Consider the following 18917-nt stretch of genomic DNA (forward strand, 5'->3'; position numbering starts at 1 on the left):
TGCCCTGTCTGCCCGTGCCTAAAACTGCTACTGTATGGTATATTGTATTCATGTCTATTATCATATATAATTCTATAATGGAACTAACCCGTACAAGTTGGCAGTCTACCTTTTCTATATGATGTTTGTGCTATGTCGACGCAGCAGCAGAGTGGCGCAGCGGAAGCGTGCTGGGCCCATAACCCAGAGGTCGATGGATCGAAACCATCCTCTGCTATAGTTATATTTTTCACATAAGCAAAACTGATATAGTTAGGGATCATACAACGCTTTTGAAGGTGGCTTCTCTAAATTAGGTCTGAAGAATCCCAAATATCTGAACTTTAAACCTGACCACGTGAGATGTAATCTCACTCAATTTAACCATTGGTAGGTGCTGCCATGAAGGTGGCGCTTTTAGATGGTTGATGATGAGAGGAAGATTTCAGCATGAGGAGAGAACAGGTTAAATTATATTTTTTTCATTGCAAATCAGATTTATTTGATTATCGTCTCCCTTACCTTTTTTTTTATTTTTATAAAAGCTTTACAGAACTATGGCAGATGATCTTCTGAAAAATGCTTTTATATAACCATTCTTGCTGGGGCTCACCTGAGCTCAAAGTCCAACTAAATACAGTTAAACTGCTTCCAAACCAAGACATCATCATCCAGGCTGTTTGCATTATCACAAAACGTGAAAAAACTAAGTGTTAATAGTTGTATTAACAGCGTGAAGGCTTCTCAGCATGGACAGCTCTCTAACTCACACCACTTTTTTAATGATATTCAGGTCTGGGGACTGAGGTGGCCATTCCAGAACATTCTTCGTTTTCCTCGTGAATGCCTAAGGAGATTTTGAGCAGCGTTTAGGCTTGTTATCTTGTTTGTGGCTCCTATATGACATTTATCACAACAACCAATGATTTAAACAGGAACATCATGAAGACCAACAAGGCTGCCCAAACCTCTGAGTGTTGCACCAGTGTGTGCATTGTTGAGGGTTACACCAGGGTCAGCTTGCTTTTAGTTATCACATTTGACCATCAAGTGTTTATAAATCTCAAGGTTTGCGAAGAAAATTACGCAGATTACTGACGTGTTGTGTACGCAACATTTATATTGGACCCAGTTGTGATGTCAGCAAACCTGCTGGGTCCAGACTTCAGCTCCCACTTCCATTTCTCTGTAGAATGAAGCCCAGAGTTTAACAACCTTTGACCCTTCCCTGGTTGACATGCATCAACAGTTGCTTCCGCTCTCTTCTTTCCTTCATGCGTTAACGCACATCTGTTTGATCTGGAGCAGGAAACTAAACTATTGCTGCTTTGATAGATGATCTACTCAAGGGTACGTCCGGTGAGAAGCACATTAAACACTAATGAGTCATAATTAAATCTGAACACATTGTGATTTTCACAATTTATTAACAAAATGATAAAATAAATAAATACAAATTGATCAAATGCTCCTAATAACTCCTCCCCATGTCCCTACAGTATTTCCTAAACACTGCATACAAAGAATTCATCACAGAAGAGGCTCAATACAGAGGTAAGAATCCCACCAGACCAGTCACAATGTCAGGCCAACAGAAGACACATCTGGAACAGAAGTCAAAAAAATAAACACATTCCTTTCCAAAATCATTATGAAAAAATACAAACAATTATACAAATATTCAGTTTGTGTAGTAACCAATTACACATTATTCAGCACACCAGGTGAACTTTTTCTTTATTCGTTTCGCTACAATGCATCTCACCAAATGGAAGATAGAAAAAGACTTTTACTCTTTTGGATTTTTTTTTATTTTTATTTTTTCCAGATATTTTGCCCCCCATGTGGAATCAGCTGTGGATGAGGTAAGAAGCTGCGGGAATCTGGTTGGAACGAACAGGTCAAGTGGACAGAGGCTGAGCAGGAACAAACGGTGTCATGTAGACAGAACACTAGAAGGCCACAATCATGACTCACTCGCTTAAAACTGGAGAATAGAGAGCAGATGGCCCACCAATACCCCCCACCCCACCCCACCCCACCCCCATTTCCAACGCCTGTTGGGGGTCCTCAGACACATTGTCCAGGATGCTGATGATGCAGAAAACGCAAAATGAAGCTCCAAGACTTCCCAAAACACCGGGTTCTTTGGATATCTTCGCTTTCAGACCTTGACAAGATGATCGCAACCAACCGAAACCCCCCCCAACCCCCCCAACCCCCCAAACGCAGCGCAGCAGAGGTCAACTTAAAAGCTAAAAGGAACCAAAAACTAAAGATGGAGGCAATGCTGCCAGCTTGTCCTGGTGATGGCCTGTGGTACTGCAGCTCAGACACAACCCTCAGGTTCTTTTGGATCATAATGGTTCTGTTCAGAAATCGGTCTGCAGCAAACCCGGAAGCTGCACACTTTACAGATGAAACGCTCCCAACGGCCTCTCAGATGGCTACGTCAGAGTGTAAACGGCACACGTTTGGCATCAGGATGCCAGAATGTTCAAAGAAAAAAGGTGACTCGAGTTTTACGTGAAAACAAATCAGAAGCAAATCTGGTAGAAAACTTGCATAAGAAGGTGAGTGCACTGATGTTTGTTCATTTGTAATGTGCTCCAGCACATACAAACTCACCCTCATCTGAAACACACAACCACAGACAGGAAATAGCCTTTCAAAATAAAACCAACTCCTGCTCTGATTATAATACTGATCAAACTAAAAGTGCATCACAAACAGCTCAGAGCGAGATTTCCTCCTCTACATCTAACTGCCTCCAGCTTCAGTCCAAAATATCAAAGTTTCACCACTAAACATAAAAACACATTAAGGCAACTTCTAGAACAAACAACAAAACACCATGTGGTGGATTCAAAGGGCCGGGGGGGGACACGAGGTCATCCAGAGGGTCCGGTAGGTTCTACAAGTCACAGTGCAAGTCAAATATTATCTGCTGTAAGAAGAAAGGCACTCGAGGTACCTACTGTGGAGAGGGGAAGGTCCGGTCTACAGGAACATGGGCTCCAGTTCTGATCAGAACCAACAGAAAAACTAAAGTCTCAAAACAGAACGTCCACAGAGGAGACGGACCGAGAACAAAACACAATAAATGAGACCCAAAAGAAGGCGGGGCCACTACAGACACTTCCTTCTCCCGTCCGGACACAAACACGGATCTGGGTTCTTCTGAATGAAGGCAGTTTATACAGCTGATCAGGTGACAGATATGCTGATTCACAAGAATCCTCCTGAAACAATAAAATAATAAGAGACACCTGAAAAACCGAGTTTAGGCCGAGTGAGGAGGGTCAGGGGTGAGGGCTGGAAAACCAAACACTTTCAGCAGAAATAAAACAAAGTTCGGAGCAGAGGCAGCACTGACCTGCAGACCAGAGTCTGTACTGGTCCTGGACCAACACGTAGCCACAAGTCCTGTTCAGTTCTACAAACTCAGACCAACCACCGCCCTCAGAACCTTTCAGCTCTGCTCCGGTCCAACTGTGAGAGGAGGAAGGCATCCAACTCCTTAGCTTCAGAGTCTCACAGAAGCTTGGTGTCCCTCTGAGGACAGCAATGGCAATGTGGGGATAAGTCACATGACAACAGAGAGATGCATACTCTGGTTAACTCCTAGTGAACATACAAAAAGCTCTTCAGCACTTCTTTGTGATGCAGCAGGCTTGTGCTTTAGTCTCAGGGTGGTGTTGTGGAGCTCCATCTGAAGGTCCCAACAACAAACCCTCCATCAAAGTTCCTCTTCCTGTTTGATCGTCTCAATCTGGGGACTTACTGTTCTCCAAAAGGAGTGCGCGACACAGGTCTCCTCGCCACCCGTTTGATCTGTGACGCAGGAAATGAAGGAGTCCCTGCTGAATTTGGACACTTCATCATGATTTTGGCAGTTCAGGGTTCTACAGAACTGGTCTGAGTCCAGTCCAGTAGGTTCAGGAACAGAAAGCACTTATTCTGAAACAAGGAAGACCTGAATATCGTTTCCAATAAAAACAAACAGCCCAGATAGAGAGAATGTGTGTGTTTTGTCTGAGTGTGTGTGTGTGTGTGTGTGTGTGTGTGTCAGAGTGTGTCAGTGTGTGTGTTGACTGTGTGATATTGCAGTTTCACATTTAAGTGTTCACAAGTGACTTGACAAATGAAATCTCCATCACAACACAACAGACACCACTGGACACATCTGTTAGGCTCCTGTTCCTCCTCCACCTCCGACCAGCTGGGAACAACGTCCAAGGTCAGAGGTCAACGGGGACCAGAGATGACAAATCTGTCACGATAGGGTCCGACAATTATTCTAGTTGAAAGGAACCAGAAGACCTCAGGTCAGCTCTAAGAATCAGTAACAAGATAAGATGAGTTGAGTCAAGTTGGGGTGGATCAGACCAGGTCTAGTGAGTTTGGGTCAAGTCAAGCCAGATTGGGTGAGGTTGGATCAGATTTCGAACATATCTTGTCAGGCGAGGTTGGATCGAGTATCGGGGAGATTGGGCAGGGTGAGGTTGGGTAAGGTTAGGTGAGGTGAGGTTGGATCGAGTATTGGGGAGATTTGGCATGGCGAGGTTGGATCGGGTATCGGGAAGATTGGGTAGGGTGAGGTTGGATTGAGTATCAGGGAAATTGGGCAAGGTGAGTTTGGGTAAGGCTAGGTGAGTTGAGATTGGATCGATCATCGGGGAGGGTGAGGTTGGATTGAGTATTGGGGAAATCGGGCAGGGTGAGGTTGGATTGAGTACCATGGAAATTGGGCAGGGTGAGGTTGGGTAAGGCTAGGTGAGTTGAGATTGGATCGATTATCGGGGAGGGTGAGGTTGAGTGAGGTGAGGTTGGATCGAGTATCAGGGAGATTGGGCAGGGTGAGGTTGAGTAAGGTTTAGGTGAGGTTGGATCGAGTATCGAGGAGATTGGGCAGGGTGAGGTTGGGTGAGGCTAGGTGAGGTGAGGTTGGATCGAGTATCGGGGAAATTAGGCAGGGTGAGGTTAGGTTAGGTGAGGTTGGATTAAGTGTCGGGTCTGCTACTAGGTGTGAATGACTTCTTCCTGTTTTCACTCTTCACAGGCATATTTTTATTGTTCTGACATGAAGATTCTGTTCACTCTTGTACTTCTGGTCCGTCTGACTTGGTTCTGAGTCACAGAAGCTGGTTTGAAGCAAACTGGAGCCTTTGTAAGAAGTCGGTTCTGTTGGATTTTTGGACTAAGAATAGGCTCTGGTAAATGTTCTGATATGTTTGAACTGAAAATGCTTCAGCTCTAGAAGACTAGTTCTGGTGTAGAAGATCCAGACCACCGGGACACAGAACCTTGTTCCCATTGGGTTTAACGAGTCGAGGAGATGAACAGGTTCTTTTTTCGGAACACAAACCATTACAACACTGCTTCTAGAATCAGTTACCCCTGACAGACGTCTGGTTCTGGGCTCATTTTTGACCCATCAGAACCCCCCCACCCCCACTGTAACAGGCACACACCGGTGTGATAATGAAGAAACCTCCCTTTCAGTGTTTATCACTAATTGGCATGCTGGCCCGGTCCACTTTCTGTCCTGAAGCCCATTGGGTGGGATGGAGGGGGCGGGGTGGAGTGTCTCTGCACCCCAGAGTCAGGTGACCCGTGTTGTACACCAACCACTGACACAGTCCGACAATACGATGCAAACAAACAACATTTATACAGATTGGCAACTTGAGGGCGCCGGGTGGCGCCAGCAGGAGTCCGTTTAATAATCATGACAACGTCACTTCTTTTGGTCCAAACTGCTGACAAGAGCTGGCAAACAATGTTGAGAGGGTTCTGAGGTTTTGCTGTTGTTGCTGATCTCCTCCTGGTTCTGGTTCTTCTCTGCTGCCATCTCTGCAGGGTTAAGAGCAGCCATTTTGTTCTCCGAGTTGGATGAACAGCTTCCTGTGGGACTGCGCTCTAGCCCTGGAGCCTGGGGCCCCACCAACTGTGGCCCCGCTGGCTCAGATGTACCGTTGGTGGCGGCAGCAGGAACATCGACCAATGGAGTTGCCCCAGACTTGGACCCCGCATGGAGATCAGTCTCTGTCTGACCCATGACCCCCACCCCCCCACCAGGGCATTTTGTCAGAACTGTACTGTTGGGCTGAACACTGTCGTCTCCTTCTGCTGCTCCTCCTGTTTGCTGCTCCTCCTGTTTACTGCTGACTGAGTTCTCCAGCTTCTGCTTCTCCACAGGGTTGGATCCAGGTGAAGCTGCAGATCCAGGGGTGACTGCAGTCAGAGTGGCGTCCTGGACCCGGACATCCCTCGCTTCTGTCTCTAACAGAGCCTGGTTGAAGTTGAAGGCCTGGATGAGGCGAATCAGGTGTTTGACTTTGTCCAGGGAAAGCTGCATCTCCTTCTGATGAGCCAAGATGGTGTTCTTGGTCTCCATGCATTTCTGATCCAAGAAGACATCAAAGTGAGATGAGAACCAGAACAGCTGAAGTCAGACTTTACATCATTTGATAATCAGCACCAAACCAACAGTACATAATTTCTCTCGTGTGAATCCAAAAATCTGGTTCTGAATCAAACTGGTCCTGTGTGAACCCGGCGGGTCTGGATCCGGGTCTTACAAGAATCAGGAGCGGTTCCAGATTAAAGGAATCTCAGCTGGGTTCAGCTAACGGTTTTGGTTTAACTGTTGTTCTCTGGCAGATACGACACTTGTCACGTTTACATGAACACAATTAATCTGATCGAACGCCCAATCAGATAAAACATTCTGCATGTAAACACGTCAGTCGGAATGTTCTGATCCGAGTCGGTCCGATCGGGATGAAATTTCAATCAGACAGAGAGAGGTGGCTTAGTCCTATCATCATTCCGATAGACGTGCGCGTACACAGTCGATCTGATTGTTGCAGTAAAACAACGCCCACCGCTCATGTGTGCAGCAGCCAGCGAGCCTCGCCGCCTCATTCAGACTACCCGACTGTAAACGATGCCTGACTAATGAGCGCCGGCTTTTACACACGATGGCGAGTCGTCCCCGTTTCTGTCATTTCTAATCCATCTAAAATAAAAATCTGATTATTGCACAAATCATTCTACTAACGTGTTCACGTCTGTACCGGAAACACGCAGGCTCATGCTGGGTTTGCAGCACAGATCCGTTTCAGCAGCGGGTGGACGGAGACGTGAAGAAGACGGTCAACATCGGTTAAACGCACCTGGTTTGAGTTTAAGGAGGCTGATGAGTAGAAAAACATCCTCAGCTAAATATTCTGGGCGACTATCTGTGTAAAACACGTTAACGCAGATGAGATGCGGTTCGTTTATGAACACATGATGAACACATGAACATCTCCTGTTAATTAGTTTGAACCAGGTTTTCTCAACAGTTTCAGCTGATTGTCACATTTATTAATAATAAACCACAACAGAGCTCAGTGATAAAGCGAGTCTGAACCCCCCCCCAATTTAATATCGTCAACAATAAAAGCAGAGGAGCGTAAACCTGCAGTTATTCGCTGAAGAAAACATAACTTCTGTGAGCAAAATAAAAACATTAAATTGCAATAAATTGAGTGAAGAGAGGAGCGGAGCTGTCAACTGATCACCACATGGTGGTGAGTTGGATCAGATGGCAGGGGAAGATGCCGCGTAGACCTGGCAGACCCAAACGCATAGTGAGGGTCTGCTGGCAACGCCTGGCAGAAGAACCTGTCAAGACGGTCTTCAACTCCCACCTCCGGCAGAGCTTTGACCGCGTCCCGAGAGCAGTGGGGGACATTGACTCCGAGTGGGCCTTGTTCCACTCTGCGATTGTTGAGGTGGCTGTTGCTAGCTGTGGTCGCAAGGTGGCCGCTGCCAGTTGCGGTGGCAACCCCCGTACCCGCTGGTGGACACCAGAGGTTCAGGGAGCTGTCAGGCTGAAGAAGGAGGCCTACAGGGCGTGGCTGGTCTGTGGGTCTCCGAAGGCAGCAGACAGGTACTGGATAGCCAAGCGGGGTGCAGCAGTGGCAGCTGCCGACGCAAAATCTCGGGCATGGGAGGAGTTTGGTGAGGCCATGGAGAAAGACTATCGATCGGCTCCAAAGAGGTTCTGGCAAACTGTCCAGTGCCTCAGGAGAGGAAGGCAGCAACTCGCTCACACTGTTTACAGTGGGGATGGGGAGCTGCTGACGTCAACTGGGGCTATAGTCGGACGGTGGAAGGAATATTTTGAGGAGCTCCTCAATCCCACCAATGCGCATTCCGAGGAGGAACCAGAGACGGGAGACCTGAGGATGGACTGTCCAATCTTGGGGGCAGAAGTTGCTGAGGTAGTCAAACAACTACACAGCGGCGGAGCCCAGGGGGCGGATGAGATTCGTCCTGGGTATCTCAAGGCTATGGATGTTGTAGGGCTGTCGTGGTTGACGCGTCTCTGTAACATTGCATGGTCATCGGGGGCAGTTCCTGTGGAGTGGCAGACCGGGGTGGTGGTCCCCATCTTTAAGAAGGGTGACCTGAGGGTGTGTTCCAACTATAGGGGGATCACACTCCTCAGTCTCCCTGGAAAGGTCTACTCCAAGGTACTGGAGAGGAGGGTCCGATCGATAGTTGAATCTCAGATTGAGGAGGAGCAATGTGGTTTTCGTCCTGGCCGTGGAACTGTGGACCAGCTCTATACCCTTGCAAGGGTGATGGAGGGGGCATGGGAGTTTGCCCAACCAATCCACATGTGTTTTGTGGATTTGGAGAAGGCTTATGACCGTGTCCCCAGGGGCACCCTGTGGGGGACGCTCCAGGAGTATGGGGTGGGTGGCTTTCTGTTAACTATTTCACTGCCATTGACGACTAAAGTCGTCATTTTAGATCCAACCGTTCACTGCCAATTTGCATTTTTTTTACTGTTTGAGCATTGGAACGAGCCCCCGCGCTGAGAGAACAAACATCTCAGCCCTGAAGCCGATCTTCATCCGCATACGTCACAGATCACATGATCAGGAAGCAGACCATCCATGTGTTTGGAGATCGTTTTGGGCCGTTCCTGTAAAAAAAGTGAGGCGCGAACCAGAAAAGTGTCTGCCGATCACAATTCGACAACGGATTATGAAAGAACGGATAACGCTCGAAACACACGGCTTCTTCCTGATGTAAGAGGTGAGTCTCCTCTTTGTTTAGGTTGTTTTGGCATCGACATCATGCTAGCGCGCAACGTTCTGTGACTCTTAAAAAAACAGTAAAAACGGTGAGAAACGCTGGCAGCGAAGGCCGTTAGCGATCATGAAACGGCTGGCAGTGAATGAGTTAAGGGCCATTCAGGCCCTTTACCAGAGGAGTGTGAGTTTGGTCCGCATAGCCGGTAGTAAGTCGGACCTGCTCCCGATGAGGATTGGACTCGGCCAGGGCTGCCCTTTGTCACCGGTTCTGTTCATTACCTTTATGGACAGAATTTCTAGGCGCAGCCGTGGTGTGGAGTGTGTCGAGTTTGGTGGCAGGAGAATCTTGTCTCTGCTGTTTACGGATGACGTGGTCCTCCTAGCTTCATCCAGCTCTGACCTTCAGCTCTTGCTGGGTAGGTTCGCGGCCGAGTGTGAAGCGGCTGGGATGAGGATCAGCACCTCCAAATCTGAGACCATGGTTCTCGACCGGAAAAGGGTGGCTTGCCAACTCCGGGTCGGGGGAGAAGTCCTACCTCAAGTGGAGGAGTTTAAGTATCTCGGGGTCTTGTTCACGAGTGAGGGTAGGAGGGATCGGGAGATTGACAGGTGGATTGGTTCGGCGTCTGCAGTGATGTGGACGCTAAGCCGATCTGTCGTGGTGAAGAGGGAGCTGAGCCAGAAAGCCAGGCTCTCGATTTACCGGTCGATCTACGTCCCAATCCTCACCTATGGTCATGAGCTTTGGGTAATGACCGAAAGAACGAGATCACGGATACAAGCGGCCGAAATGAGTTTCCTCCGTAGGGTGGCCGGGCTCAGCCTTAGAGATAGGGTGAGGAGCTCGGACATTCGGGAGGGACTCGGAGTAGAACCGCTGCTCCTCCGGATCGAAAGGAGTCAGTTGAGGTGGTTTGGGCATCTGGTCAGGATGCCTCCTGGACGCCTCCCTGGGGAGGTGTTTTGGGCATGTCCTGCCGGCAGGAGGCCCCCGGGTTGACCCAGGACACGTTGGAGAGGTTACATCTCCAATCTGGTCCGAGAACGCCTTGGGGTCCTGCCGGAGGAGCTGGTGGAGGTGGCCGGGGAGAGGACGGTCTGGAGCTCCCTAGTTGGGATGCTGCCCCCGCGACCCGGACCCGGATAAGCGGAGGAAGACGACGACGAATTGAATAAATGAATCAGGAAAGCAGGAAGAATCATTTCTTCTCTTCTTACATTTTTCATTTCGTTTCATGACGTTTGTTTAAAAGTTTATTTTTGGTAAAGAAAACTCTCATGCTCAACCTGTTCAGTCTGATTTAATACTTGGTGCATAAAAACTCACGGCATAATCAATCATTTCACTTAGGGTCCACGTAAACAGAGGTTCGGGATTTCTGATCAGGATTTGAATGGGACTGAGGAAATTTGGCGCATGTAAACGTGGCTAGTGAGGCACTTCAGATTGTTGTTAGAACCGTGATCAGCAGAACATTGTAGGAGCTAAAAGCAGTGTTTTGTGTACGTGCATGTTGACATGTCGCTTATCAAGACCAGCCGTTTATCAGGCAGCCCAGCTGCTGAGTACATGCTCCAAAAACATGTTGATCTGTCCAGCTTATGTAAAGTCTCAACAACTTTTGACCATATTAGGAAGTGGAAGTAGCACTCCATCATTTCTCAGAGGTGGGGGTTGAAGAGTATATGATGCTGCGTGGTGTAGGAGAACGTGGGCTTTGCAGAAGGATCTCCAGCCGAGGTGTTAAGATCGAAGCTGGACGCTGTCCCCATGAAGTGTTGGTGATGTATGGAAGAGTTGTGTAAATAAATGCCCCGCGCTGAGTTTGGACAAATCCTGTCTCTCTCTTGTTTTTGATAAGGAAAAAGAACCACAACATCTAAAGCCTAATTTCTCCGTCAGCTCCACCAGGGAGAGACAGGGTTAGGTACAGGATAGTGTGTTCATATTGTGTTTGTATTTAAGACGCGCCACCTCTAAACCCATGCTTCCCGTCATTTCTGTCCACGAATAAAACGCTTGCTGCGTATCTTCTCACTCCTCCGGTCACGGGGGAATTAAACGTTCATACTTTTAGTTTTTCCACGAGGTATTCTTTAGAGGTGGGAAAAATGATTGATTCTAAGATGCATCGCGATTCAGCCGTGCATGATTCTGCATCAATGCAGCAACGTGATATAATGAGATTTTCTCCCTATGTCTATGTCGGGGGTCGGCAACCCGCGGCTCTGGAGCCGCATGCAGCTCTTCCATCCATCTGATGCGGCTCTCTGTGCTTGTAAAATAATGAATGGATATTTAAATAAAACTCTTTATATTTTACTGAATTAATTTTACATCTGTATGCCAATTCTAAATGTGAAGATTGTCTGCGTAAACCTGAACAGGTCCAACCCGGTCTTACTGTGAGACCGGGTTGATGGGTCACGCTTGTGCGTAATCATAAGCGCTTTCTGAGCTGACGAGGATGTCAGATTCTGGGACTCTCCTCAGACAGGCTCCTGGATGTGTCGCCACATTGGAGATAGGAACAAGCGCTATTCAGCCAAAGTTTCATAATCAGGGAACATTTTCTAAGTGACAAGTCTCGCTTCAGTCGGAGGAATCTTCCTGCATGCGCTCTGGTTCTGCGACGCGCTCCAAGCCTCTCTCCACATCTTCAGCTCGCTGTGGACCTTATGTAGTACACGCTGACAGTGAGCTGCGCTGAGCAGTGTCCAGCTCAGATGTTCAGATGGGAATCATTTATTGAGTGACTTAGCTACATCTGCGATGTGCGTAGAATAAAATGTCAGTTCGTCTGCATGCGTCGGGGTAATTCTTTCTATTCTTTCTCCGTCAAAATAAACGGTCAAATACGGAAACTGTCCGGTCAACACAACACAAGCCCTGCTTTTAACTGTTCTGTTTTCTTGTGAAAATTGTTGCAAAGAGATATAATTTAACTTGATTAACACCAGAGCCAGGCGCACTGCACTGTTGTCTCCGTCACTGTAAATGAGGGAAAAACAAAATGATCGGATCCATTTCTGACCTTCCTCACCTACAAAGTTTAATTACAACAATCAAACGTGACAGAGCCTGGATTTGTATTCTGAACAGTCTAAACATGTTTTAAAAAGAAACGTATGACAAAAGTGGCACCTGCTCAGCTCTCTTTACGTTTTTGAGGCGCAAAGACAGCGCTGTAGACGACAGCGGCGTCCTGACCAATCACAGGCTTGCGTTCTCTGTCTCGACGAACAGATGTTTAGAAAAGAGCTCAACTCTGTCCGTCCTTGTGAGCTTGCTGGAGATCCATCGAAAGGACAGATAATGGCGTTGCGTGCATCCCGACACAGATGTATAAATGAGGCTTAAGGAGATCTACCAAGTTACAGCTGGAAACGACCCAGTCTGGTTACGTCCTTCCATCCATTTTCAGCCGCTTATCCGGAGTCGGGTAGTGGGGGCAGCAGCCCAAGCCGGGATGCCCAGACTTCCCTCTCCACAGCTACTTGGACCAGCTCCTCTGGAGGATTCGTAAGGCGTTACCTTGACAGCCGAGAGACATAGTCCCTCCAGCGTGTCCTGGGTCTTCCTTTAGGTCTCCTCCCAGTTGGACGTGCCCGGAAAACTTCACCAGGGAGTGGCCAGGAGGCATTCTGACCAGATGCCCGAGCCACCTGAACTGGCTCCTCTTGACGTGGAGGAGCAGCAGTTCGGCAGTGATTTGGTTCAAACTAAATGAAATTACTTCAGAGTGTAAGGATGTCTGAAACGGGAAATTACTTCAGAGTGTAAGGATGTCTGAAACGGGACTGTGATCCAGCCTCAGCAGACCGCTGCTGGGTTCTGACTCGTGTGTGGTTCTGGTTCTCACCGTGATGGAGTTGCTGAGCTGTTTGACTCTTTGCTCCAGCTGCTCGCGCTCCACCTTCAGCTCAGAGCTCCACTTCATCAGCTTCTGCTTTTCCTCTTCTTTAGCTGAAAGACAGAACCGAACCAAAGTGAGCAGGTTCGGGTGCCAGACCCAGGACAGGACAACAGCCTCACCTTCTTTGTAGGCGATGTAGGAATGGACAATAGCCAGCGTTCCGGGCCAGGGAATGGCTTCTTCTTTTTTCAGGATCTGAAGAGAGAAGCTCAGAGGTGTCACACGGGCCAAGACCCAGAAAGGGTCAAAAGAGACTGGTCCGGTCTCCACGCTGAGGTGGGACCGCTAGGGGACAGGTGATGGGTGGATGGATGTGAGATGTGAGTCTTAACCGACACAATGAGTGAGACAGAAGCACAAAAACAAAATCAATCCTGCGTGATGTGTTCTTACAAAGACCGAACAGTCGGGTCAGAGTGGCACATGGCCACCAGAACTTTCTACAGTTACTAACAGCCAGAGCTTCCCCCTGACTCCAGATCAGTCTCAGTGGCTGTGTTACCTGATCTTGACATTTTGGACAGATCCACATGCCTTTAGGAATGGTTTTCAGGGGGGGGTCCAGGCAGTCCAGGTGATAAACACGAGAACACGTGTCGCACATGAGCAACTGGCCACTGCGTCTGCACACTGTGCAGAAGTCCTCGTGGATGTCTCCCTGCGAGGAAGAATTGGACCAATCAGTTCCCTGTCCACCTGAGCCTCGCCCACCCTGCATGAGGCGGGCGGAGGTGGACGGGGCAGGACCGTCATCAGGTTTAGTTACAGCTGGCTTTGTCTAGAAAGCTAAGGTGTGTGTGTGTTAAGAGTGAGTGAGTGTTAAGCCTAGCTTATGCTGACGGAGACGTTTCTTTACTTCTTCGTTGGTGTCAGTGTTGCAATTCTGCACCAGGACAGCAGAGGGCGTAGCACTTTTCTGGGGTGTCCTGCTATTATTGCAGTCACCTCTCGACGTATCTCACCTCTAAACTCTACTGACACAAATATGCAGTGGCGGATTTAGCAATTTGGGGGCCCAAGGCGAACACAGACATGGGGCCCCCTTACACTAAATTTTCAACAATCTTACCTTTAACTGGATTTGTGAAACTCTTCCCTCTTCTGACATGAGTTATTTTCACTTTGTATTAGTCCTCCTCTTTTTCTCTGTCTTTCTCTTTCTGCTTCCTTTTGATGTTTACGTAGAAAAACGACGCCATTTTTGGAAGTGAAGATAAAAGCTTTTTTAAAGCAAGCTGCTTCTTTCTCTTATTGGAGCCCCATTTCATGCTTAATGTTTTCACTACCGCTTCGAGTTTTACAAACGCTCCCGCCTCTCTTCTTCTTATTTGTGGTCTTGTGGCACCTGGCAAACAACGATTTGGTGCATTGCCGCCACCAACTGGATTGCAGTGGAATGACTACCAATGACTTCCTGTTTGTGCATCGGCATCTTAAAGGAATAGTCCATTGTGGCATTAACAGAGGGGTGCCAGCAGTCAGGGCTAGGAGGCCCCCCAACATAAGGGAGCCCCAGGGGGCCGCTGACCTATGCCTAATAGTCAAACCGCCACTGCAAATATGCAGTTTTGAACTCCTCCTGTCACAGGTGTATAAAGGTTTTCACTGCGAGATGTTCCTCAGTCTGCTCTGACTGTTGCCAGACATGTTCTGCTTCCTTTAAAGTTGTCAGCAGCACCGCCAAAGATATTTCAATGGCAGACATGGAAAAAGTCTGAAAATATGACCGTTTATTCACCCGTGACTGAAAGAGTACAAAGATATGCAGCAAGTGTCTTATTCATGGACAGAAATGAGAAAAACGTGGCTTTAGCGCATGGTGACCGCACGAAGAGGTGGAGAATAGGGGACACATTTATCCGTGTTAAAATACATTAAAACAATATTAACACTACAGGATACCACAGAACAGTGCTACGCCCTCTGGTGTCCTGGCAGGGAACTGCTATGCAACATTCCCCAGGTAACGGAGAAGTCTGGAGAGAAAACGTCTCTGTCGATGTGTGTGAGTTCAAACTTACTGATGAAGGCGTATAAATCAGGCTTCATAGTGAGTGTTGGCGTGTGTGTGGGTTAGAGTGTGTGTTACTGATGAGGCTCGGTTCTACAGAACACTGTTCACTTTGTAAGGTCAGGACAAACACATGGACACAACATGGTCGTGTGTGTGATGGGTGACAGCGCTGCAGGGCCAGTAGGACTACCCGTCTCCCCCATCGTTACTTACATCCCCAGAGCTGGGGCTGGGCAGGGGGAGGGGACGGGCGGGGCTGGAGGGGGAGGTCGGGGTGAGGCTGCCCAGCTCCGACACGCTGCTGTATTTGGGTGGGCGACCTGGGTGAAATGAGAGACGACAAAGACGGAAAAACAAAGAAAAAAAAAAGAAAAGAAAGAAAGATGGAGGGGGAGAAGACAAGAACAGACCATCTGTATGACATACCTTTGAGAGGGAGTCTTCATTGGCTAGCGTGAGTCAAGGGGGGAGTCAGAAGCACAGACATCAGCGTTAGTGACCCTCAGGCTGCAGGAGGTCAGAGGTCAACACACCAAGTATCTGATCAGCTGATGCTACTGGAGTACTGGTTCTGAGTCTGACCCATTTTATTTCTGCATATTATACATACAGTGGGGCAAAACCATATTAGGCAGCCACCTACTGTGCAGGTATCCCACGTAAAAGGAGAGGTCTGCAAATCCCATCACTTCACCATGAGAGGAGACAGAAGGTAGCATAACTCCAGGAACTGATGAATTTGTGTGATGGTGAAGAACTATGGATCAGTTCTCCCGTCGCCCCAAAGCATGTTTCCATCCCGTGCCTCAGTGGGTGTGGTGTGTGGACAGGTGTTACGTACACCTTTAGTTTGAAAAGGAACGAGACAGGAGAGGAAATCACCATTTGACCCCTCGCTGATTTAGTAAGTTTGTCATGAACTTAAGTCTCAGAACGTTATCATTTTAATGGTAGGTGCGTTTACCTGTGATGGATGGCACATCAAAAGGAAAAATCAAAAATACATTTGAACCCTCACCAAGCAATGAGAGTTCTGGCTCCCAGAGTGGTTAGACTCTCCTACTCAATTTGTTACCTGTATAAAACACGCCTGTTTTCACTAGTTACCCTCATTAAAGACTGCCGTCTTCACTAGTCACCTGTATAAAATAATACATCAAACTTACTGTATATGGCGCTTGTTTAGGACACTCAAAGACACTTTCACACACTGCTAGTGATGGTAAGCTACTTTGTAGCCACAGCCACCCTGGGGCGGTCACAGAGGCAAGGCTGCCATTTGGCGCCGTCAGCCCCACTGACCACCACCAACACAGGCAAGTTGGGTGACGTGTCTTGCCCAAGGACACAACAGCAAAATACCCTGGTGGGAGCTGGAATCAAACCCATGACCCTCCAATCATGAGACAACCCGCTCTACCTCCTGAGCTACTGCTGCCCCAGACACCTGTCTTCACTAGTCACCTGTATAAAAGACACCTGTCTTCACTAGTCACCTGTATAAAAGACACCTGTCTTCACTAGTCACCTGTATAAAAGACACCTGTCTTCACTAGTCACCTGTATAAGACACCTGTCTTCACTAGTCACCTGTATAAAAGACACCTGTCTTCACTAGTCACCTGTATAAAAGACACCTGTCTTCACTAGTCACCTGTATAAGACACCTGTCTTCACTAGTCACCTGTATAAAAGACACCTGTCTTCACTAGTCACCTGTATAAAAGACACCTGTCTTCACTAGTCACCTGTATAAAAGACACCTGTCTTCACTAGTCACCTGTATAAAAGACACCTGTCTTCACTAGTCACCTGTACAAAAGACACCTGTCTTCACTAGTCACCTGTATAAAAGACACCTGTCTTCACTAGTCACCTGTACAAAAGACACCTGTCTTCACTAGTCACCTGTACAAAAGACACCTGTCTTCACTAGTCACCTGTATAAGACACCTGTCTTCACTAGTCACCTGTATAAAAGACACCTGTCTTCACTAGTCACCTGTATAAAAGACACCTGTCTTCACTAGTCACCTGTACAAAAGACACCTGTCTTCACTAGTCACCTGTATAAAAGACACCTGTCTTCACTAGTCACCTGTATAAAAGACACCTGTCTTCACTAGTCACCTGTATAAAAGACACCTGTCTTCACTAGTCACCTGTATAAAAGACACCTGTCTTCACTAGTCACCTGTATAAAAGACACCTGTCTTCACTAGTCACCTGTATAAGACACCTGTCTTCACTAGTCACCTGTATAAAAGACACCTGTCTTCACTAGTCACCTGTACAAAAGACACCTGTCTTCACTAGTCACCTGTACAAAAGACACCTGTCTTCACTAGTCACCTGTATAAAAGACACCTGTCTTCACTAGTCACCTGTATAAAAGACACCTGTCTTCACTAGTCACCTGTACAAAAGACACCTGTCTTCACTAGTCACCTGTATAAAAGACACCTGTCTTCACTAGTCACCTGTATAAAAGACACCTGTCTTCACTAGTCACCTGTATAAAAGACACCTGTCTTCACTAGTCACCTGTATAAGACACCTGTCTTCACTAGTCACCTGTATAAAAGACACCTGTCTTCACTAGTCACCTGTATAAAAGACACCTGTCTTCACTAGTCACCTGTATAAAAGACACCTGTCTTCACTAGTCACCTGTACAAAAGACACCTGTCTTCACTAGTCACCTGTATAAAAGACACCTGTCTTCACTAGTCACCTGTATAAAAGACACCTGTCTTCACTAGTCACCTGTATAAAAGACACCTGTCTTCACTAGTCACCTGTATAAAAGACACCTGTCTTCACTAGTCACCTGTATAAAAGACACCTGTCTTCACTAGTCACCTGTATAAGACACCTGTCTTCACTAGTCACCTGTATAAAAGACACCTGTCTTCACTAGTCACCTGTACAAAAGACACCTGTCTTCACTAGTCACCTGTACAAAAGACACCTGTCTTCACTAGTCACCTGTATAAAAGACACCTGTCTTCACTAGTCACCTGTATAAAAGACACCTGTCTTCACTAGTCACCTGTACAAAAGACACCTGTCTTCACTAGTCACCTGTATAAAAGACACCTGTCTTCACTAGTCACCTGTATAAAAGACACCTGTCTTCACTAGTCACCTGTATAAAAGACACCTGTCTTCACTAGTCACCTGTATAAAAGACACCTGTCTTCACTAGTCACCTGTATAAAAGACACCTGTCTTCACTAGTCACCTGTATAAAAGACACCTGTCTTCACTAGTCACCTGTATAAAAGACACCTGTCTTCACTAGTCACCTGTACAAAAGACACCTGTCTTCACTAGTCACCTGTATAAAAGACACCTGTCTTCACTAGTCACCTGTATAAAAGACACCTGTCTTCACTAGTCACCTGTATAAAAGACACCTGTCTTCACTAGTCACCTGTATAAAAGACACCTGTCTTCACTAGTCACCTGTATAAAAGACACCTGTCTTCACTAGTCACCTGTATAAGACACCTGTCTTCACTAGTCACCTGTATAAAAGACACCTGTCTTCACTAGTCACCTGTACAAAAGACACCTGTCTTCACTAGTCACCTGTACAAAAGACACCTGTCTTCACTAGTCACCTGTATAAAAGACACCTGTCTTCACTAGTCACCTGTACAAAAGACACCTGTCTTCACTAGTCACCTGTATAAAAGACACCTGTCCACTTAATCAAGCAAACTCCAAACTCTCCAACATGGGGAAGACCAAAGAGCTGTCCAAGGATGTCGGAGACAAGACTGTAGACCTGCACGAGGCTGGAATGGGTTACAAAACCATTAGCAAGACTCTGGGAGAGAAGGTGACAACTGTTGATACAACTGTTTGGAAATGGAAGGGGCACAAAATGACCACCAATCAACC

General features: G+C 47.3%; 1 protein-coding gene across 14 annotated transcripts in view; it reads right to left on the minus strand.

Moving 5' to 3' along the window:
- Positions 1-1386: 1386 nt before the first annotated feature.
- phf21ab (PHD finger protein 21Ab) overlaps positions 1387-18917 on the minus strand; it is a 53715-nt gene continuing 36184 nt past the window's right edge. For 9 of the 14 annotated variants that reach the window (XM_054733313.2, XM_054733315.2, XM_054733316.2 and 6 more), the window contains 5 exons: positions 15222-15457; positions 13497-13652; positions 13114-13189; positions 12941-13044; positions 1387-6385 (listed from right to left, as the gene is read on the minus strand). In XM_054733313.2, coding sequence (XP_054589288.2) covers positions 5720-6385; positions 12941-13044; positions 13114-13189; positions 13497-13652; positions 15222-15457 — 1238 coding nt within the window. In that variant the 3' untranslated portion in view covers positions 1387-5719. The remainder of the gene's footprint in view (positions 6386-12940; positions 13045-13113; positions 13190-13496; positions 13653-15221; positions 15458-18917) is intronic. The other 5 variants (XM_054733312.2, XM_054733311.2, XR_011520371.1 and 2 more) reach the window with 4 other exon arrangements.

The sequence above is a fragment of the Nothobranchius furzeri genome, chromosome 4 (assembly GCF_043380555.1).
Source record: "Nothobranchius furzeri strain GRZ-AD chromosome 4, NfurGRZ-RIMD1, whole genome shotgun sequence".
NCBI lineage: Eukaryota > Metazoa > Chordata > Actinopteri > Cyprinodontiformes > Nothobranchiidae > Nothobranchius > Nothobranchius furzeri.